The 23825-nt window shown below is 32.7% G+C and overlaps 3 protein-coding genes across 6 annotated transcripts; 2 read left to right on the top strand and 1 right to left on the bottom strand.

Annotated features, from left to right (window-relative positions):
* Positions 1-1020: 1020 nt before the first annotated feature.
* Positions 1021-1287, top strand: LOC132803114 (CLAVATA3/ESR (CLE)-related protein 41-like). Its single transcript, XM_060815365.1, has one exon. The coding sequence runs from the start codon at positions 1021-1023 to the stop codon at positions 1285-1287; it is 267 nt and encodes an 88-aa protein (XP_060671348.1).
* Positions 1288-7811: 6524 nt separating this feature from the next.
* On the bottom strand, positions 7812-9401 carry LOC107422517 (glycine-rich protein 23). The gene has a single exon (XM_048476849.2). It carries the CDS (start codon positions 9201-9203, stop codon positions 8151-8153), a length of 1053 nt encoding a protein of 350 aa, XP_048332806.1. The 5' UTR covers positions 9204-9401; the 3' UTR covers positions 7812-8150.
* A 4448-nt stretch (positions 9402-13849) lies between these two features.
* On the top strand, positions 13850-23265 carry LOC107422518 (transcriptional corepressor LEUNIG_HOMOLOG). 4 transcript variants are annotated; one of them, XM_048477666.2, is made up of 19 exons: positions 13850-14037; positions 14197-14243; positions 14460-14520; positions 14631-14728; positions 15057-15166; positions 15293-15573; positions 15667-15742; positions 15835-15940; positions 16431-16480; positions 16573-16845; positions 17489-17563; positions 17777-18007; positions 18437-18575; positions 18645-18754; positions 19709-19858; positions 20710-20865; positions 20953-21069; positions 21200-21397; positions 22831-23265. In XM_048477666.2, the coding sequence occupies exons 3-19, from the start codon at positions 14489-14491 to the stop codon at positions 22972-22974; spliced, it is 2346 nt and encodes a 781-aa protein (XP_048333623.1). In that variant the 5' UTR covers positions 13850-14037; positions 14197-14243; positions 14460-14488; the 3' UTR covers positions 22975-23265. The 4 variants fall into 4 exon arrangements, with proteins under 4 accessions (XP_048333623.1, XP_048333622.1, XP_048333621.1 ...); XM_048477665.2 differs by having other exon boundaries at positions 14157-14243; XM_048477664.2 differs by lacking the exon at positions 14197-14243.
* The last annotated feature ends 560 nt before the right edge of the window (positions 23266-23825 follow it).

Below are 23825 nucleotides of genomic sequence, written 5' to 3'. Positions count from 1 at the left end.
CTACCCATCCTTGTGTGTAAAACTGGGTGAAAGTTATCGCTTCCCACCCTCTTTCTTCTGAAAAGTCCTTGTCGTTCTGAATTTACCACACATATACTATTCATGATATGACATAAATATAATTATTTAGTGTTTTTTTACTATATTAATTAAGTAATATAAGCTTAATTAGCGTGGAAATGGTGACTTTCATGCACTTTTTATTGTAAAAAAAATTTATTTTTAATTAATTACTTATTAGAAATAACACCGTCTTCCTCTATTTTAGAATATTTAATGAATTCCAAAAGCAAATAATTTGACATTTTAATTTACAATTTTATTTATTTTTATGGGTACATACAAATTTAATTAGATTAATAGACAAAAGGAATATCTTTGAAATTTTAGAAAAAGAAATGGGCAATAATGAAAAATTATAAGCCATTTATGAATTTAAATGGCTATTAAAAATATTTATTTTTTAAATTAAAATTTTAAAATAAAAATTAATATATAATTAAATATTATTAATTTAATAACAATAATTATTTTATATGATAAATTTTAACTCAAATATTTATTTTTTTTTTATATAAAAACCATAAAAGTGAATTTTTTCAATAAAATTGAATTTATTTAAATTGAAATTTAAAATATAAATTTTATTTTTGATTATTTATCAATAATGATAAATAATATATTTTTTTTAACAATTATCATATTAGTAATGATTACAATTGGTGGTGGTTATCATAGATGATAAATAGCAATCATAAAACATTTTTCTTCTCGAGAAATTCAGGACCAACTAAATCTCTTTTCCTTCGTTTCCTTTTTTTCTCCCAATCTCTTTTCCTTTGTTTCCTTTTTTCCCCCCCTTTAGTCATCTCTCTTTAGCTCATGCAAGCTGGTCTAGACCTTTTTTTTTGGTAAGAAAGCTAGCCTAGACTTGGAGTGGGGTTTTGCAGGTGTTTGATGGATATTGATCTCCTGTGGATTACTGGGGGGTGGGTAACTTTATTCGTTTCAAATAATTTCATGGCAAAATTATCATTCTTCGAAGCAACTACAAAATCCCAAGCAACACTACTGCTTTTTCTTGTGCTTCTCTTGGTTGTTCCGGTGCTCTTTGCTCGTCCTCATACCGAGCTTTCGAAGTCATCCATGGCGAATTCGTCGTCGTCTTCATCATCTTCTATGGAATTTCATCCTAAAGAACCTGCTAATGGTAATATCACACATCAACATCTTGGAGCCTCTGCTCATGAAGTTCCTAGTGGTCCAAATCCTGATTCCAACAAGTAAGCAAAAGCACTTCAGCTGGCTAGCCTAGCTTGCTTGTACTAAGAAAATAAAAAATAATAATATATATAACTAAAATTAAAAAAAAAAAAAAACATATTATTAATAATTTATCATTGTGATTATCACTACAAGTATATTATTGCTGGGTGGTATAATTTTTCATTATATATTGAGTCGGAAATATATTTGTTATGTATCTTCCTTTTGGTCTCCTTTGAATGTACAGTAAGCTATACATTTATACATATTTCTGAATTTGAACTCTTTTAATCTGCTTTTTTCCCTTTTTTTTTTCTTTTTTTAATAATATTGAACTCTTTTAATTGATATATTTTATATGCATGATTTTGTTCAGTAAGACATAAGAGTTTTTAGAGCAAAGACTTTGTTTCATGTTTTGGAATTTGTTCAATTGGGTTGTACGGCGTCATAGAACAAGTTTTAAGACTTTTAGTTCGTTCTAATATGAATCTCCTGGGTTTGCTGGGTTTAATCTTATTTTTAAGCTTAAAATTGAACTGTTTAAAGTACATCATGCAGAGAAAGACGATACAGAGATATATATTTGCATATCTGGGAAAAAAAGTGACAGGACGACTTTAGTTTGGTATCCATCTAAGAAATTTTTCATGAGGGCATGGAATTTTGCATTTGTCTGGTACTTCTATTGTCTAATACATGCAAAAAAACCTGACAGTACCCTCAAAAAGTCATGAAGGTACATATATAAATGGTATATGATTTCATAATCATAAAAACATGATTGCCCTGTATAAATAATTGAAGCAGCAATTGTATATTATTGTGTATATATATATAATCTCGTCTAAGCGTAATTAATTTAATTGTTTTTTATTTTTTGAATTTTTTAGTCAATTCCTAAGAACTACAAAGCTATAGTTAGATAAGTTGTAAACTCTACACTCTCTAACCCCGGAATTCAATTCTCTATAGACTGCAATTAAAAGCATATATAATATTGGTCTTCCAAATCAATTTTTATTGGATTGGATTGTATTGGCTTGAATTAGATTTTTACAAATTGGATATTGGATTTGATGAATACCTTCTACTAATTAGTTATAAGTTATAATATGCTAATTAAGTTTTATGGAATTTATTTTCTGCTTTGTATATACTCTTCAGTAACGTTCAGTTACGTTATTAATTTTTATGTAAAATAGATATACCTATCAGTAATACTTTTAAGTATTTTAAAATATTAGGATGAACTGTGTTTTTCTCATTTTCAAGTTAGACCTTGCATTTTTCATTTTTTTCCAATTAAACCTCTCAATATATATTAATTTTTGGTTTCAATATAATTCTGAAATATGTACTACATCATCTCACTCGAGCTTCATTTACATGCTTCCACATTTATATTTTAGCCTTAGTGATAGATTTTTGTAATGGAAAACCCAATTTTAATTGGGAAAATGCTAAGGATTCCAAATTTTTGGCTTCCCAATTTTTTGTTTTTTCAAATGACATGGCAATATTAGTTTCAATATAATATTGAGGTGGCAAACACATGATTGTTTTGGAAAAAAAAAGTTGTGAAGCCAAAGTTTTGAAATGCTTGCACCCATTCATTAATGGTTATTCTAAATAATGATGTTTATTCTTATCCATTATAGATCAAAGAAAATATATGTAATAGAAGTTTCTGTTTACACTTGACACCATGAATATATTTTAGTTTCTCTTTTTCTTTCTCTGTTAATATGTACTACCAAATATTTTTTGACATTTATATGATGCTTATAAACGTACACTATTCTTTATATATTACAGTTAGTGACAAAATAACCGTTTTTTTAACTTGAATTCAGAGTTTTAATCCCCCACCTTTAATATAAAACATATATATATATATATATATATATATATATATATATAAGCTCTATGTATAATATTCTCTTTGCCCAGATAATTACTAGAGTGTTTAATTAGAACACAAAGGTTGATAAATATGGTTTTAGCATAGACCTCACCATGAACCCCTTTTTTTCATTTTAAAAAAAAAAACATACAGCACAATGGGAACATATAGAAAAACTAAGCTTTGTAGTGCCATATAAAGTTACTATCAATTCTAAAAAAATTGAATTATTAGGAAGTGAATCAAATTTTGTATATTAAACTAACAAGATAGAAAATAAGGTATTAAAAAATATATATATATATATATTCATGTTAAAACAAACATGTAAATGTTGAAATTCATATTTTGCTTGCAATATTCTTTTACGCACTTTGATAGATAATGGGTGTCCACATTATTTTGTTTTTATATTTTTTTGTAAATAAAGTTAAATAATCTTTGGTATTTCTTAAAAAATAAAAAATAAAACAAAAAACAAAAACAAGAATCATAGTGAAATGAGTCGGCTCATTATTGGGCTGATTCAGAGTGGGCCTGAACACACAAGGTTGGGGCCCTATAGTAATTCGGAAGCGAGCCTCGCTTGGAATATATGAAATTGATTGTTAAGATGAAATTGGGAGGGGAAAAAATGCACTTTTGAAAAAATAATAATAATAAAAGATTATATTAATCAAGAAAAAAAAAATAAAGCACTTGGAATTTTTATTTTTATTTTTATTTTTTTTGGTTTTTCTGACCAATACCTAAGAAAATACAACTGGGAATAACTGAATAAGAAAGTAATAGATGGTAATAAATATAGACCATGCTTCTGGGGCCCTGATCCGCTTAAGATTCAGATTTATTTATTTATTGGTTTTCCACTCTTTTTTATTCCAACCCCGTTAGGTTACAAGAATTTCTTGGACAACCTTAATCTAACATGACCTATTTGGAGGTCAGAAATTCAGTTAATTTATTAGATTTGAAGTTTTTAATGCAACATGCAAATAATATTGAATAAAATAAAAAGTAAAATAAAATGCATCATAACTTTGAAACTTAAATGTAAAAACAAGGAAAAAAAAAAAAACTTACATATTAATGTCACATATCTATAAATATAAATAGTTCAAATCAAACTATACGGCAAAGAGAATATATTCATGCATGCCCACTATGATCAACTTGCACATATTATGAGATTGCTTTCGATACTATTAGTTTAATCTATTAGTAGTAGTATAAAATAATGATCATCATATAAAAAGTGTGCAAGTTCACTATAATAAAATTACATATATTTATATTTTCTTAATTGAAATATGGTATAATTTATTAGATTTTGGGATGTGAGAGTCTAAAACTATAAAGTTAATAAAGAAATTAGTTTCTTCCAAATATATATACAGATATATATATATATATATATATAAAATAAAGAAGTGTGTTTACACCCAAACAGACAATTAAAGATATATATATATATTTTGGTAAATAAAACTACATTAGGCACAAAAGGGGGGGAAGGAACCAAGCAAAACACTGATTACCCTTCAGTACACACAAAAAACTTCCTCAGAGATGATTTGAGAGACCAAACCAGCAGGACAATTACAAAGAAAATCATAAGAGCAAAATAAAATGTTATCCTTCAAGGCACACTTAGCTGCAATATCAGCACACTTATTGGCTTGTCTTGGGGTCCAAGAAATAGACCAGTTCTTCTCTTTCAATTTACGTCTGAGAGCTGAGATGATTTCCCATGTTTCCCATTCACACAACTCTAAAGAGGCATTAATCTGATTGAAAACAGAAAGGGAATCACAAAACTAGTCCACAAAAGGCCAATCAAATTCCTCAGCTATAATTAAGGCCCATTCGATAGCCTTAAGTTCAGCCACATCAACTCTTAAAGGAGGGATTGGTTTAGCTGTAAGAAGAATAACCTTCCCTTTGTCATCTCTAGCAATCAAAGCAATGGTTGATTTACCATTAATACAAGCAGCATCAGTATTAATACAAATCCTACCACTTTTGGGAGGTGTCCAGTTAGTCTCTTTAACAACAGAATGTTCATGACTCCTTTCTAAAGCAACTGAATTGAATTCTTCAACAAGTGAATTCCATCTTATCACGGCCTTGGTTATAGAGATTTTGTTTTCAAAGACTCTGTCATTTCGAAGCTCCCAGACCACATAGAGAAAGTGGCCAGAAGTAAAGTCGTGAAATCTTTACCTCCAAGCATATTTGCCAGCTGATCCGAAGGGTTCACATACCAGCTGACAAGATCCTGCGAGTTATTAGTGTCAACCGCATCTAACTTTAGCCCCCATTTGCTGCAAAAGGCAATGGCTCTAGCCGCAGGACATTCTATGAAAAGGTGGGAAGAAGTTTCCTTATTGAACCCACATATAGCGCAACAAGGATCACCCTTTCTAGTTCTTTCAAACAAGGTATTTTTCAAAGGAAGTACATCTGCAGCTAACCTCTACAAAAACATTTTCAGTCTTTCATGTATCTTGGCGGTCCATATATCCTTCCAAATTTTGTCATTCCTTGTCTCACTGTAGGAGAGTAAGCTATAGCAACTTTTAACTGAGAAAACACCGTTGCTAATACATGTCCATAACAATTTATCTTCCCTATCAGCTCAATGAATCTTCACTCTTTTGATGGCCTCTATAGAATCTTGATCAAAAAGCTGGTGCAATTTGGAATCATCCTAGCTTAGCGACAAAGGGTTAAGAAGATCAAAAACTCTCCAAGCCAAGGCTTCTTCAGCTCCGTTCTTAATTTTTGGAATTTTTCCAGAAATGTCAGGGACCCAAGGATCAATCTAGGGATCAACTTATCACCCATTGTCAATTTTAAAACAAGAGCCTTTCTTTACCACATCTTTAGAGCTCAAGATACTTCTCCAAACATAAAAATCCCCTGTTTTAAACCTACTAAGAAAGAATGACTTGTTGTGTAAATATAAAGATATTTGTTTTCTCTGGATAATTATATATCATATAAAAAGAGCAATAATTTTGTCATTAAATTGTTTTTTAAAACAATATATTAATTATTTTAATTTAAGCTCCCTCACACAATGAAGGCACAATAAACAGTTTTCTAATTAATAACCACATTTGAGTAAATACAATATTTGAGTAGGTGTAAACGTCATGATAGAATAGCCAATAAGTAATTTTCTTTTATTGCAAGGCAATTTAATTCGCATGAAATTTGACTGTTTTAACATGTTACGCTATTTCAATTGGTCTTGTATGATACCAAATGAATAAGCCATTGATAGAAATTAAACCTAGAATTCTGAAATATGTCCTATTTTCCATATGGAAATAAATTCAGGATTTCCTTTTTATTTTTATCATCCACCGAGTAAGGTTTTTATTTCAAACTACAGTAAAAATAGATAAAATTAAATTTATCACTGTAAATCGTGCAAGTCATATAATATATAAATCACCAGATTTTGACTGTCTAATATATATACGATAATTACCTTTTACTCAAATTTAATTATAATACAATATCTACACCAATTTGTTTATCAATTTTTTGAATACCAGCTGATGTAATATTATTTTATATTGATTTAATCACTTATTTATGTATTTAATATATTTTTATTTGCTATCCATACAGACTGTCAATTTGTATCCAAAATGTTTGTATACATATATGTAGCAGTACCCGTTCCTATTTAATTTATATTTGTTCAAAAAAGAAGAGAAATAAATGACTATTAAGTTAATGACTTTAAATTATTATTGTTGATATAAATATTTCAACATATTCTGAATGATATATAAGAGACATGGGGGGCCAACAAATGAAGGTTGTGGGACCTTTGCATGATCTAAATCCAGACCCTTTGTACAAAATATTATCCCACAGCATGTGCATTGGTTGGTTTGAGCTACCCATAGCTTTTAATTCTTTAAATGATTTTTGCTCAATTAAGATTAGTAATTTCTAAAATTAAGATTATTAATTTCATTCTTGTTCTTATTATAAAGGAATAGTTAAGATTATTAACAAGTTAGATTTAGATAGGTGAAAATGTTGGTTGGAGGACAATCAATGCTAGTATAATTTTTGTACTATCAAGCATTCAAGATAGTACCGTATATTTTATTTATTGGTGCTGTACGTGTCACATATCAACTATATATTATGAAAGAAACTCTTGACAAAATCTTTTTTTTTTTTTTTTTGGGGGGGGTCAAACTCTTGACAAAATCTTGAAATTACTTTATTTAATGATAATGTAGAGATATTACAAGTTTCCACATCCTAGTCTTTTTTTCCATCACGAAGAAAGCATGCACGTTTCCCTAATGAGGTATTATTTTTTCTTTACTCTTTTTCTTCTGAAAATTTCTAAATATATTCTATTACTTTATACATATTCGTGTAAGCAGCACTCTAGCTATATAAATATACAGGATAGGGATCTATAGTATCATATTTTAATTATTGTTTTGAAAAATATCATATTAATGTGTATATATATATATATTTTACATTTAATGTAGGCCAACTATTACTTATATATATATATATATATATATAGATTAATATTTATATATATTACATATATATAATTTATAAAGAGGTAATATGATTGAACACGAGAGAAGAATTAGAAGAGCAACTTTATTTAGAAGAATAATAATAATAGGGGGACGATGAAAGTTTACATGCTTCTCTTGAAGACCATGCATATAGAAGTTACCCTAATACTAAGAGAGGAGTACTTAATCACTCTATATATATAGCATTTTAACTATAAACACCATCTGAAAGACTTCGCTGAAATTGCTTTGCTTTTTTCAGCTATAATAGAAACAAAATGATTGTAACTCAAAGCACTTATTGACATACTACTCGTATTAATTGATTAGTTCACATCAAAATATAGCTAGCCTCGTAACATCTTCATACATATATATCGTTTTGGTCGCTAGAAGCCAACTTATTAGTGACCACCACCAAAACCACTGCCTCCACCGAACCCGCCACCTCCGCCTTCTCCACCGCCGACACCTAAACCTTTGCCAAATCCCCCACCTGCACCAAACCCTCCTCCTCCACCTGCACCACCTCCTCCCCCAAATCCACCTCCAGCACCGCCTCCGCCTCCGAGTCCCCCGCCAGCACCGGCACCTCCTCCGAAGCCTCCACCTGCACCACCACCCACTCCGCCACCACCGCCGAACCCACCACCTCCGCCAGCTCCACCTCCACCTCCTAGTCCACCACCTCCACCAACTCCTCCTCCAGCGCCAACACCACCTCCAGCACCGGCTCCACCGCCACCGCCAAGTCCTCCTCCACCACCGGCTCCGGCACCACCTCCACCGCCAAGTCCTCCTCCACCACCGGCTCCGGCACCACCTCCACCGCCTAGTCCTCCTCCACCACCTAGACCTCCACCTCCACCAAGCCCACCTCCTCCTCCTAGCCCTCCACCATGACCAAGCCCTCCTCCTCCACCTAACCCACCACCATGACCAAGCCCTCCTCCTCCTCCTAATCCACCACCATGTCCAAGTCCACCTCCCCCTCCTAACCCACCACCATGACCAAGCCCACCTCCCCCTCCTAATCCGCCACCACCACCAAGCCCACCACCCCCACCTAACCCACCTCCACCACCAAGCCCGGCACCACCACCTAGCCCACCTCCACCACCAAGCCCACCACCCCCACCTAACCCACCTCCACCACCAAGCCCGGCACCAGCACCTAACCCACCTCCGCCACCAAGCCCGCCACCGCCACCTAGACCACCTCCACCACCCAATCCACCACCACCACCAAGCCCACCTCCACCAAACCTTCCATGCCTGAAACCTTTCCTGTATATTCCATGCCCTAGACCTGCACCTTTATAGAAATGTGGACGTGGAAACAAGTGCTTATCTTCCTTATCAACCTTTCCACCATTGTGATGATCAGCAACAACCAAACCACTCACAAGTAGAACACAGAAGAAAGTGACCACAACACGACCAGAATAAACTCTCATGTTCTACAAATTAGTCTTGCTTAAAAACAAAGAGATATATATATATATATATATATATGTATGTATACAGATATGAAGAAGCAGCTAGATGAAGAAGAAAAGCAAAATTAAGAAGGGAGGTTGAAAGAGATGATAGACAAGTGAAGAGTGAAGAGTGAAGAGTAGAGTGTAGTATATATACATATAGAGAGAGGCTATAATGGGATTGGAAATGGAGGTTCAAAGTCACCGAACTGTTACGCTTGCATGAAGTAAATGAGGCTTATCTGTCATTGGTAGATTCATTTATTTTGTCCAACTGTCCTACCCCTACTTTTCTGTTGCATTATATGTACATTTAGAGGGTTTTGACTTTTGCTGCGTGGAGTTTTTTTTTTTTTTTTTTTTTTTTTTTTTGCCCTTTTGTATAATGTATATAATTTTATCATTTATCCTTTTGTTTATAAAGAGCTAGTGTGGGATCTGAGTCTTGAGGTTGCTAAGTTCCGAGCTGATCAAGCTGAAAAGTGTATAATTTTTTTCTATCTTTTTCCCGCCAAAAAGTGATTTTCATTTAATGACTATTTTCTGATGCCATTAATGGATCAACCAAACAATGTCCGGCCAACAACACCTCTCTCCTTCATATCGTCTCGTAGTTATGGTACTACTCAACGCGGAAGCTCTCTTTAATTTCCTTTTTTTTTTTTTTTTTTTTTTTTGGGAGAAACGCGGAATTAATTTTAATATATATCTATATGTGAAAAATTCTGAACAAAAATTTGTTCAAAGTTTATCCTTTTACAGTAGAAGGGTAATAAAAAAACACTCTATTACTTAATGAATCTAGAATATTTAATTAGCAAACAAGGACTAAATCTTGTATAAATTTTTATTCAGCATTTCATATGAGAGAATTACTAATAATATATATATACACTTACCAAAATGAAAATATACATATAATATATATATATATATATAAGATTTGATTACTTCTGAACTATTATTGAAGTATGTACATATTCCTAATTAGATTTAGGTTATTCAGATGACAAAAGATGGAACCTCATTGAGTGGTCCTCTGATGCTGCCATGGTGGTAAAAGAAATAGCCGACCAATCAGCTGGTTTACCTATTCTGAGATGTTAGAGATACGGGCGAGATTCCAAAACTTCAAGTGGCCTATAAAATGGAATGCTAGATCTTCCAATGGTGTAGCTGACTCTTTAGCAAAGGAAGCCTTATATGGTACTTTTGTTTTTTTATTTTAGTTGTAATGTGGATGTCTTGCCTAGAGATATTTTAAACTTGTGTGCTCTTGATTTCTGGGCAAGAATGGCAGTTTGTAATCCCCTACCTGGGGCTCTTTTGTGCTTTATGCGAGGTTCTATTCACCAAAAAAAAAGATTTTTTTAGGGTTAATGATCATTAATTTAATTTAGATGTCACGTTACGATTTGTAATGTCAACATATAATGTCTTGCTAAGGAAAAAAAAAAAAACCATATATTTGTGCATCATGATGGTATTTGTATCAAGTAGTTTTGTTGGTTGGTTAATTGGTCACATTTTATTCATGAAATGGGTTGGATTGGTATTAGTCTGGATACAGCAAAATAATTCAGTTACCATAGGAAACATATCGTGAATATATATGAATAATTTGATGTTTGTTTATTTCTTTTGTTTAAGCCAAGTTGTAAATATAGAATATCATATTCCTTTACAGTGAAAAAAAATTGGAAAAAAGTTGTTAATAATAGATTACCGAGAGAAATAGGTGAAAGAAATTTTCATCCAAGATTCAACAGTTGGTCCATTCTTAGCAGTAAGCCGTTGAAAGCTAGTTTCAACAAGAACAATTCATGATTTAATTATTAAAAAAAAAAAAGGGAAAAAGAAAGAAGGATCAATTCATGACCAATACCTCTCTCTAAGATTAACTCTGGTCTTGATTTGTGTGCCTCCAGATTAAAACCATCTTTTATCAAGCAAAAACGAGAAATATTAACATACAATAAACTTCACATACAGATAGATCCGATGGGTTCGAGTCTATGTTAATGTGACCACTCATAGAAGCACATGCATGTATAGACGTGACAGTCTTTGGTCAAAAATACAACATCAAATATATATATTGATATATATATATATTTATACGTATATATCTATGTAGCATGGGCGGTGAAATTAAGTTGCCTGGTAGGTCATACCTCGCAGGGTGGTATAAAAAGAGAATAATTTAAAGATATGAATAGGGCTCATCAATTTTCAATATCTATCATTATTATTATTATTTTCTTTTTCTTTTCCCTTTATGTGAGGCAGTTTAACAATGTTTCTTGAGTATGTATAATATGAATAATGTAATATTGTTTTAATCAACAAATTTGTTAGGATCTTCAATCAAATTTTTCTATTCTCATTAATTAATTCATGTTCAACCAGTTATATGGCACTGACATCTCATCTAACAGTAGAAATAAGAGTAGAATAAGAATAAACTAAGCAATTGAAAAACAAATTTAGGTACTTTTTTGGTTTTGGGGTGTACCTAATATACATACTCTCTCAAAATTGCATATGTTGCTTTCAACATGTTATACGTAACTTTCTAGCCATCCAACCATCTGAACAATTTTGCAAAGAATCCCTCTCAATTTCACATTCTCAAAACTCCAATTTATATATCGGCAGGTGTATCATCACTTTTCTAGAGCGCTGTTGTTTCAAATGCCAAAATAAGAAAATGGTTGAACAATCGTGATTGAACAAAGCCATATCCATATTTTAATATTTTCACCAATTTTTACATTTAAGAATGTCAATTTGGTGTGGATTACATTGTTTTGGGTCGCATACAGTTTTTATAATTCTTTTATGCCTGATTCGTGTTTCCTGCCAGATTGGATTCAGGTTCACTTTACCCGAATGTGTTGGGAACAAGATAAAATAAATATTTTTTTGGATTTTTTAACATACAATAAATCGGGTTGGGGGTTGGATCGGATAAAGATATTAAAAAAAAAAAAAAAAAGGATAATTTTTTTTTTTTTTTTTTTTTTTTGTTGATAAATATTGACATTGCAGTCATGTTATAGATTCGAATTTAAACATAAAGAAGTATGACATTTAACAATTCGGCTGTTGACTTCGGCGGCAAAAATAAATAAAAAAGGAAAATTTTAGTGACAAAGAAACTGGAGCTGGTTATAATCAAATCGAGTTGGATCAGATTTTTCCAAATCCAGATAAATCCGATCCGATTGCCATCCTAAATTAGATTAGACTTCCTTTCAACAATATACATCATTTTTATGAACTAGCACTTCCATTTTAGTGGCCTCCTATTTACATTGGACCAGAAATTATTTATAATCTGCATCTGTCCACTGTTGGGTTCATAGTACTCACCGGAATATGATCGCACTAGAGTGCGCACACAATGTATTTTGTAGATCTCATGTTGTAAACTAGCAGATCTTAACAGCAGCGCATATTCCAGTATTCTCTGAACGCAATATTACAATAAATATAAAAATATTTATTTTTTAAAATTTGGAAAATTAATTTGATCGAATTTAATTAGTATATATGGAAATCTTGATCTTAAAAGTATTTCATTTCATTTTTCATTTGGTTTACACAGCAATGCCAAAATATTTCACTTTTCGAATCAATCAAAAGTCTATATATATATATATATATATATGAAGAGTATGAGGAAATTTTATATCCAGGCTTTATATGCGCCAGCTTTGCCGAATCAAAAGTATCCAAGTTTCACGGGCATTTCCAACTACTTTAAATTGATTACTTATCCAAACAATATCCACATTAATACTAAGTCAAAGTCTACCCTCAATTTGGATGGGCCTGGATGTCGAAAATTAATATAGCTTATAAGTTCATCTATATCATAGAAGCTGCATTAGGAAGAAAAAAAAAAATCAATAAACTTCATTATGTGTATTATATATATTCGCTAGAATGAAAATTTTCATAAATACAAAAATAAAATGGACGTATCTTGAAACTGACTATATATATATATATATATATATATTAATTTTAAATTGGATTTGAACATGTGCTGCTATCCAGATTAATATAAGATAAAGATTGATCTGAGATAGATGTGTAAGATTGTGTTAACGTTCACTAGAATATTCTCCTATGTAGTTGTATACTCTATTTACCAACAAATGTAACAAATGACATGAGAATCTATATTTATTTACTATTAATTTCTCAATCGCTAAATAATTGTCCATATATGGAAAATTATTCAATCCAACATTGAAAGTTTAGTGATAAAATCTTTTAGGTAAAAAAGATTTAAAAAAAAAAAGTAGAATAGTCGCATTAATTCAAAAAAAAAAAAATTTATTTGCTTTCTTTAAAAGAAGATTTCTTTTTTGCTATAAAAAAGTAACAACAAAGAATCTAAAGTTATTTTATTTTAATAAAAGATACCTTAACATTATTTGATTTGTAAATAAGCTTGTTATCATAAATCTTAAAAAAATAATAATAAATGCCTTCTTCTTCTTTTTTCTATTTTGGTGATACAAAAATATTTGGAGAAGCAAATATTTCTAAAAAAAAAAAAAAAACATATATATATATATATATATACACGCAAGCCACTGAGGCTTGGGCTTCCCAACCTCAGCTTCGGAGCTGGCTTACAAGCTGAGCTTCGGTTATTGTTCGAATCCTCTACTCTTGAGAGAGAGAGAGAGAGAGAGAGAGAGTCTCAACCCCGTTAAACCGTCCAAGTGTTCAAACTCGATGGCCTTCTGATCAAGAACCCTAAAGCCCCTCTTTCTTGATTTCGATGCAATAGGTAAAGATTTTTATTCATTATCCATTTCTCGATAAAATTTCCAAATTACGATTTTGATTTTGTTTTTGGATGTTTTAATTGTGTGCTCTGGGATGTTTGTTAAAATTGAGAAAAAAAAGAAATTGAATTCTTGATCAACAAAGATCGTCGTTGATTTAGGGCTTGATCCGTCTGTTTATTGGCTCTGAAGGTTAATTCCTCTCAATGTACGTTCAATTCAATTACAGAGAGCAGTTTTTTTTTTTTTTTTTTTTTTTTTCTTTCATAGAAAAAAAATAATAATAAAGTTCACTAATTGGTTTTGATTTTGTTGTAGTTTTGATTAAAGTAAGACAGTTTTGGTAACTTAATTTGTAATCAAGTTTTGTGATTTGGGAATTGAATTTGGATTTTTTGGTGTTTTTTTTTTTTTTTTTGGGCAGTTCGGATTGGTTTTCTTTGACCTGGAATAATGGCGTTGAGCAATTGGGAAGCAGATAAGATGTAAATAATATCACTTTTTTTCTTTGTTGTTATATGCTTTACATGATCTTTTTTGTTCCTTGTGTGTATTGAGTTTCATTATATTTGATTTACTTCTTCAATGTTGATAGGCTTGATGTGTACATTTATGATTATTTGGTGAAGAAAAAATTGCATGCAACCGCAAAGTCATTCATGACTGAAGGAAAAGTTGCCCCGGATCCAGTAGGTAATATAGATTATTGTTAAACGTTTTATATTTTTAGTTTTAATTCAGCTTGTAATTGCTTAGGTGACCAACAATGTTTTTAGTTTTAGAAATGCTCTCAAATTTATATTAATATGGATCAACTCAATAACAATTTCATGATCTCTACTTGGGTTTTTTGCTTTTGACTTTTATTTTGAATATGTTTTGTATTTCCAGCTTAATTAAGGATCGATGTATTCATCACATTGGTTAATTGATTTAACAGTTTTTGTATTGCATTTTCACTGTTTGAAGGAAAATATGATAAATATTAGGGGTGCATGTAATTACTAATTGATGTGTGCAGCCATCGATGCTCCCGGGGGGTTTCTTTTTGAATGGTGGTCTGTCTTTTGGGACATCTTTATTGCGAGAACAAATGATAAACATTCTGAGGCTGCTGCAGCATACATAGAGGTGTTTTTCTAAATCTCATCTGTATAGAGGTGATCACTTGGCTTAGTTAATCTACTTAGCTGATTGACTTTATATTTTTCCCTCTCTGTTCCGCTCCTTTTCTACATATCTGGTATTGGTGTGAAGGCACAACAAATCAAAGCAAAAGAGCAACATCAGCTGCAAATGCAGCAGTTTCAACTTATGCGTCAAGCTCAGTTGCAACGAAGGGATCCTAATCATCCTCCCCTTGGTGGTCAGCTAAATTCTATTGGATCTGAAGGAATGCTTGGGCAATCTACTGCTACTGCATTGGCAGCTAAAATGTACGAGGAACGTATGAAACACCCTAATCAAATGGACTCAGATACATCCCAACCCCTCATTGATGCTAGGATGGCCCTTCGACAATCAGCAAACCATCCTGGGTAAATTAGCTGTAGATATTATTGAGTGACTTTTTTTTCCCTGATATTTCGATATTTGAGTTGTAAACTCTTTAGCTTACCTACCTGTCGCAGTCAGTTGGTCCAAGGAAACACTGGTAGTGTAAATGCAGCATTCCAACAAATTCAGGCCCGAAATCAACAGAACCCTGTCAGTGCTAAGAAAAAGTTGCTGTTTCTGATATTCTGTTTTATTCCTTATCTTTTGTACTTTGGTTAATGTATTGATTATTTTGTGTATAGGAAATCAAAAGTGAGATGAGCACTGCTCAGAGATCTTTGCCTATGGATCCTTCATCACTCTATGGGCAGAGCATGATGCAGTCAAAACCTGGCATAGGGAATGCAGGTATGTTATCTGATTACTTAGAAGGTATTAAAATTCAAGTAAAGGGTGTTTGGCACAACTGACTTGAAGGATCTAACCATTGGACTAGACTAAAATAGTCTTGTTACATCCTGAGTTAGGACAGGAAAACATTGTTGCTCAAACAACATTCATTTGCTGCCAGATGAGTTCCTGGCTAGCAATCCAACAAATTCTTTTGCTTGATACCTCATTAATCACATAGAACACCTGTGGACTTCTTGCTTGGCTTGTTATTTTGCATTGTGCCTAAACAATTTATATGCAATGGGGATCTTCCAGATAGACTTGTTGCAAGTCTTGAACAATCAATCAACTACATTTCTTTCAAAATATTCTGAGCAATGGTATCTTTTGAATAGGACTTATCCAGGACATGTATACTGGGTTTCCTTAGCGGTTATGTTTCTATGATTTGTTAAGGCATGCTTCAAATATTTTATAAAATATTATTTTACTTTCTCTTTAACAGGATTGAACCCAGGAGTCAGTGGTCTTCCTTTAAAGGGGTGGCCCTTAACTGTACGTTTAATATGCACCGCATATCTCCTAGCAATTGATGTAGTATGTCTTCCCAGTCCCTACTTATTAACTGATCCGTATGCTGGTTCCAGGGCATTGACCAATTTCGGCCAGGTTTAGGTCCACAAGTTCAAAAGCCATTCTTACAAAACCCAAGTCAGTTTCAGCTCCTGCCACAACAACAGCAACAGCAACTGTTGTCACAAGTCCAAGCACAAGGCAATCTTTCTAGTTCGACTATCTATGGTGATATGGATCCTCAAAGGTTTAGGGGGTTGGCTAGGGGAACTCCAAATTCTAAAGATGGCCAACCAGTTGCAAATGATGGATCTATAGGTTCTCCGATGCAGTCGACTTCATCAAAGGTAACATCTCAGTCCCACACCTGTTAGCAGATTGTCCCTTCTTCCTACAATCTCTTAGATACCTTGACATGGGTTGCACTCCTAAACAGCTGTCTTTTATCAATTTTTTGTTAGAGTGTTCCTATATTAGTAATTTGTATATTATGTTTTATATTGGTCTTGTTTGTCCATATATATAGCACAAAGCTGGCTCTAAAGTTGCATTCTGTTTGTCCATATATATATATATATATATATGAAATGTTTATTCTTTCTTTTTGTCTTTTTTTTATTTTTTATTGTGAGCATTGTTAATTGTCTATTGACTCTATTCTGTTATATCACTAGACATAGTTAGGCCCACATCCTAATATCATGAGCCTTTGTGTTGATGGTAACTTAGATAGAACCTAGTTTATTTGTCCATTCTTTTGTTCAAATCCTAGTTTAGCCCCCTTTTTTTGTTAATTTATATGCTGCATAGAATGCCCAATTTATGCATCCCATTATTGGGTGAGCCTAAAAATGAGGGGAGTCTTCCCTGTCCACTGTGTTAGTTTGGTATAGAAAGATTGTTCTTTCACTTCCTAACATCTTAATCACTCTATTTTGTTTTCAAAAAGTTATAGTAGTAAGTTTTCTTAGTTTTATGTGCTTTAAGCAGATGAACACGCCACAAATGCAACAATCTTCTTCTCAGCAACAACAGGACCCTTTGCAGCCCCAGCAAGTACAACAGGTTGTTCTTACGTCTGTTTGAGATAATATCAGATCTTTCTCTTTTCTTTTACTCGTGAAAACTAGAAATTTCATGGAGCATATTCATGGTCATAGTGTGAAAATTACTTTACATTGCACTTGCTTGTGGAACTCCATGAAGTAGTAGTATATTGATTCATGATGGTGTATTGGTCATTTTTTGGAATTAATGACTATAGTTACCATATAACAGACTAATCGAAAAAGGAAAGGACCTTCATCTTCTGGACCTGCTAACAGCACTGGTACTGGAAATACAGTTGGTCCTTCACCTAACTCTCAACCATCTACTCCATCGATTCATACCCCTGGTGATGTAGGAGGAATGGGAAGTAATATCCAGAATGTTAGTAGCATGTCAAAAGGTTTGATGATGTATGGTGCAGATGGAACAGGTGGTCTTGCATTGTCAACAAATCAACTGGTATGAAAACTTACGGAAGTTTCAAAACTGCATGCTAGCTGGATGGTGAATTTTAAGTGCTAACTGCTCATCTTTGCAAGTTGCTTGCAAGGTTAAACATTGAGACTTAAAAAGTATATATCATATCTTAGGTGTTGGATTTGAAACAATATGTCATTAGTTTCATGCAAAAGAAAGATTTTGGATCAAATGCTCTTTTGTTTTGAGCACTTGAAAAATTTTCATAAACAACAGATGCATGATTTTCCAAATTTAATGGCCCTTGACATTTGACTATTATTTTTGTTCTTATTGTGCTAGTTCTTTCACCAGTAAAAAATGTTTCATGTGTAATTTGCAAGCAAGAGAGTATATTATGATGGTCTTCGTCAACTTAAAAAATACTTAACCATTTTCAAATGCCTGTTTATGATTAATTTCTAATTTCAGGACGATATAGAACAGTTTGGTGATGTTGGCTCCTTAGAAGACAATGTGGAATCTTTTTTATCACATGATGATGGAGATGGAAGGGATTTGTTTGGTTCATTGAAACGGAACCCAGAACATGCAGCTGAAGCGGCAAAGGGTAATTTATAAACTTCCTTATTGAAGTGAATGGATAAACTGCAGAGTGACAGTGTTATCTCTGTCGCAGGTTTTTCCTTCAATGAAGTTGGTTCAATACGCAAAAGTAATAGTAAGGTTGTCTGCTGCCATTTCTCTTCAGATGGGAAGTTGTTGGCCAGTGCTGGACATGATAAGAAGGTATAATTTTTCGTATCATGCAGAGAATAAACCCCATGCATTCAGCATACCAAGTTTTTCTAATTTATGTTTAAATGTTATTGAATTTTTTAATTCCATATCTTCTACTGCTACTAACTTGTACTAAAATCTTAATATCTGTCTGGCTTTCATTTTAAATATAAGTATAATGGTTTAATGAATTGGAAGAACTTCTTTCATATTTGCACGGCTGCATATATCTACTTCCTGTCTTATGGACCATCCTAATTAGACTTATGTGCCCTGTAAGTGTTTTTGCATTTGTGCCCATCTGTAACTTTGCGACCCAGGTGTGTTTTTTCACTTATTAATTAAAACATCACTTTATTGGCCATAAAATTATCATCTTCTGAGTTAGTAAAATCTGTTTTATCTTCATTTCTGGTTTTAGTTATTGATTTCTGTTTCTAGTTCATTTACATTAAGTAGCCAATTATTTGTTTGAAAATAAAGTTGCTAACTCCTAAAAAATAATAGAAATATTTTAAAGCATGTTGCTATTATATGATATCATTATGTTAGAATTTTGTGTATGTATAACAGTTCCCACGGACAACAAAGTTGGACACAATAGAGCAATTTATTAGTTTATTGCTGAACAAATATTTTGTTTTTACATAATGGCATTTGACCAATGTTTATGGGGTTGTATTTTTTCTTGAACAAATTTCTTTTTGGTTTTGTGGTTATTATCTCAAAAGTTTCATTTCTTGTTTTTTTAAAAAGCTGGGCGATAGCAATCAAGTACCATATCTATGCGTATATAATTTTGCAAAATCATTCCTATGCATATGTTTTAGTTTAGGTTCTCAGGCTTACCTATAAATCACTTGGTAAACAATTATGAGAGATAATTAATTAAGATTCTCAAAATTGAAGTAAATAAGAAAAGGTAATGATGCAGATTCTTACCCTTCTTACCTATGTTAGTAGGTTGTTCTTTGGAACATGGAGACATTGCAAACTGAGAGCCTTTCGGAGGACCACACTCAGATAATAACAGATGTTCGGTTTAGACCAAATTCAACACAGCTGGCAACATCTTCATTTGATGCAACATTGCGACTTTGGGATGCTGCCAAGGTAAATTTTTTGCTTCTGTCTCTTTCTGCATATGATAGTGAGATAGATGTATTTGTTGCAACTGTCTCAGCAGTCACAAGTAAACAACTTATAGCTGTTCTTCCAGTTTTGTTCACAACCCTTAGATGCTTTCATTTTTTAATATTTGATTTCACCATTTTTGTTCCTTTATTTAAGTATATTATGCTTGTTCCTGGAGGCTGGCCTAATTTCCAGATAAATAGAATCGTCATTTTTCAATCTTTCCAACTATTAGTTGAGCTTTCATGAATGAAAATCCTTTTTGACTATGTAGATTTTTAGATCCTTGAAGACAGATTTATGAGGATATGGTCAGGAAATTAATTTTAAAATGTTTGTAATCAATATCTTGTTTTGTACTGTACATGTGCCCAAGGGCAGTCACATGGAGCAAAATTGAGGATATGAACAAACTAATATGTATATTAACAATACATTCCTGCTTCGTCCACATTGGTCTGTACCTTACACATTATGGAATTGAAATATTTACTAGTAAACTGTCTTCATTCTTTGTTACTTTACAAAGGAACATATTTGTTTCCAATGACTTCTGCCCATTTTATGTTTTTATCATCCACTTCCACATATTTTGAGTTCATAACGAATTGTGAACACCATTATACCCTTTATTTTGTGCTTGACAATCTCAATGCCATAAGCATCAGGCTTGTAAATGTTACTACTTTCAAACATACACAATCTGCTTTTTGATTAGTAGTCAATGTAGAGGTAGGTTAACATATATCGTGATCTTGTTATAGGTTGATCTCTCTTTCCTTTTTGAAACTTCTTATGTGTATCTGAACTGTTTTAGTCTGTTATTGCAGCCAAGCTTTGGCTCACAGGTGTATGCTGGGCATACCTCACAGGTGATGTCACTTGATTTTCACCCCATGGAGATGGACCTTTTCTGCTCTTGTGATGCCAACAATGAGATCCGCTTTTGGAGGATCAGTCAGCTTAATTGCACTCGTGTTTCCAAGGCTAGTATTAAAACTCTTCTTGGTTTCCATTTTCTAAGTTTTTCAAGCTTCTATGGTTATGTATTTTTTTATTTTTTGATGTAACAGGGTGCTTCAGCACAGGTAAGATTTCAGCCAAGAATTGGTCAATTAATGGCCGCAGCGGCTGGGAATATTTTGTCTGTCTTTGATGTTGAGAAGGACAGACGGACACATGCATTTCAGGTGTGTGTAATTCATGTTAATGTCCCTATAGATCTAAACATTTCTTATTTTCTATATGATTTCCTGTAAGTGTTGCGCATTTTCATCTGCTGTTACTCTATAATCAGATGGCAAAATCTTTTGATTTCAGGGTCACTCCACAGAGATACACTCTGTTTGTTGGGATACAAATGGAGATCTTTTGGCATCTGCGAGTCAAGATTCTGTCAGAGTGTGGTCATTAGCCTCTGGAGAGTGCATTCATGAGAACAGTTCCAGTGGAAACATGTTCCATTCTTGTGTTTTCCATCCTGGCTACTCAACTCTTCTGGTCATTGGAGGATACCAGGTGACATTTTTCTTCATAATGGTGGTAAATCAATTTATTACATTCAATGTCACTCATGTTTTGCTGTGCCAGCTATACCTCAAGTATCTTGAGGTATAGCTCTATAGCTATTATTGAGGATCTACCAGTCATGTGAATTAGGAAAAGAAAGGCCAGTAAGCATTCATAGAGTGGTTTGTCTTTATTAGGATGCATTTCAACGTCTCTTAAATGTGATGTTAGAAAACTATCGCAGTATTAATATTTTGCAATAGAAATATTATGTTGCATCTTAACGATGGTATCCAGGATGTAAATCTTTGCTTCTACTCTTACTACACTCGGTGTGAAGTTACCCAGGATGTAAATCTTTGTAAGTCCAGAAGACATTTTGGGACCCTTTTTTCATGTAGCAACTACATTCCAAGGAACCAAATTCTGCCTAAATACATGCATAAAAAAAAATGGAACATCCTACTTGGGATTTCTATAAGTGAGATATGATAGATTAGGAAACCAGCCCATGTGTGCTTAGGTGGTGGTTTAAATGCATGATGTCATTAAAAAAATAAGCTATGGAATTTGGTAGTGTGTAAGTCAAATATGACGAAAATATTGGATTTTCATGATTATAAGTTAAGAAAAGCATGGTATTGTGCATGCTGAAAGTTGTGGACCAGCAATTTTAGGATTTCCAAGGGTTATTTTAAGAGTCATTTGAGGGGTGAGTGGAAATTACATTTAGATTTAGGGTCTGAGGAGGGGAAGAGTTGTATTGCAAAGGATTGTAAGAAAGTAAGAGTTGTTTCTCTCGTAGTGCACTGTAATCCATTAACAGTGCACAAATAATCAGAAAGCACACATTTTCACTGCCTCACCCTCTGAATGATTGGTATTTCATTGTCAGTTCTCAGTCTTCAAGTCCTACAAAACACATCATATGGGTGTATTAGAGCTGCCCTTTCATGCTATGACTAAGACTTTTGATAAAAGAAAGCATATGACATTGCAACCTTTTAAAACCCAACAAAAACCTCTGGAGATTCTTAAGAGTTCTTAGAAATGTAGACTTCTGACATAATTTTTTGTTGTTTAATTTTCTTCAAAAAAATTGTTGTACTTTACATTTCTAATCCTGCACATTAAAATACCTATATATTTTTAACCTAAAAACTTAAAAGCTCCATCTAAACATTGATGTATTGATGTTGCCCTAACACCTAAAACTTTGAAGTTATACATATGTTTCTTTTTATTGAATTTAACATGTGGTCTCCATATAATAATGCTTTAGACTTGAAAGTATTATGGAAAGATCAATTTCATTCCTTCCTAGCTGTATCAGAAAAACATTCAGTTGTATAAATTCTTCAGAGTGAATTGTTTCCGACTTTTATGTTTGTAGTAGCATACTGATGCTGTGCTTATTGTATTTTGGCATCAAATGATTGCAGACATTGGAGCTGTGGAACTTGACTGAGAATAAACGTATGACAATTGCAGCTCATGAGTGTGTTATATCAGCATTAGCACAGTCACCAAGGACAGGGATGGTTGCCTCGGCTAGTTATGACAAATCTGTTAAAATTTGGAAATAAACTCTTCCTGACTTTCGACTTCAACCCTCCAGTTTCAAGTCTACTGGCCCTTTCATTCTCCACTGCAGGAAAACTCTTTGAATAAAAGAAGAAACATAAGAGTGAAAGCTTACCTTGTATTTAAAATTTGATCTAATATTTGTTTTTATAATTTTTCATTATTTACTTCATATGTAATAAGAGAGGGTGTTGGGTTTCTTGGTTTAAGGTGGTGGTTTAAGTTTCAAGTTTGGCTGTTATGAAATTATAAGTTTATGCTACCATGTCAAATCTGTAAAGGTCTTTTTGCCCTTTTTTCTTTTTTCTTTTTTTTTTTTTTTTTCAAATCTTCTGTTTTTCGCAACATTTTTCTTTTATCATTCAGTAGCTGGGCTACAAAGCTTGAGTAATTTCTTTTTTTTCCTTGAATTCAGTTCATCTCTTTCCTTGATTTGAATTTAGAGCTACAAAATAGGTCTCTGCTTTTTGAAAGCAGAACAATGCCAAAACCTGAAAGGCTATTTCGAGGCTACGAAAAATAATTTGATATTATTGGTGAAAACAGGAAGAGAATCCAAAAACGTGATAAATTTGCTGTGGCTATAAATTGAGTAGCCGTATCAATTTTGTTCAATCATGTACTTTTAAGGTACAGCTCCTTATCAAAAAGAAAGTACTACTAAGAGTTCATAATTGATTATTACAACAGCACCTCCAAACAGTAAATTGAAAGATTTAAACTCTCCCTTATAATCCAAAAGTTTTTGAAAAGTAATGTTACATGTTCAAAGTTAATTACAAAACAAATAAATCCAATTGATCATGGTTTTTTTAATTATTATTTAGATATGAATTATGTCTAAGAAATAGTC

Source organism: Ziziphus jujuba, chromosome 3 (genome assembly GCF_031755915.1).
Source record: "Ziziphus jujuba cultivar Dongzao chromosome 3, ASM3175591v1".
In the NCBI taxonomy this organism is placed as follows: Eukaryota; Viridiplantae; Streptophyta; class Magnoliopsida; order Rosales; family Rhamnaceae; genus Ziziphus; species Ziziphus jujuba.
This window is presented reverse-complemented; position numbering and strand designations above follow the sequence as displayed.

Bases quoted from the DNA above. Each gene is read 5' to 3' on its own strand.
- LOC132803114 (XM_060815365.1), top strand. From the start codon at position 1,021: ATGGCAAAATTATCATTCTTCGAAGCAACTACAAAATCCCAAGCAACA.
- LOC107422517 (XM_048476849.2), bottom strand. From the start codon at position 9,203: ATGAGAGTTTATTCTGGTCGTGTTGTGGTCACTTTCTTCTGTGTTCTA.
- LOC107422518 (XM_048477664.2), top strand. From the start codon at position 14,489: ATGGCGTTGAGCAATTGGGAAGCAGATAAGAT. The intron at 18,008-18,436 runs GTATGAAAACTT...TTCTAATTTCAG, and splicing joins CATTGTCAACAAATCAACTG to GACGATATAGAACAGTTTGG. The intron at 18,576-18,644 runs GTAATTTATAAA...TCTCTGTCGCAG, and splicing joins TGCAGCTGAAGCGGCAAAGG to GTTTTTCCTTCAATGAAGTT.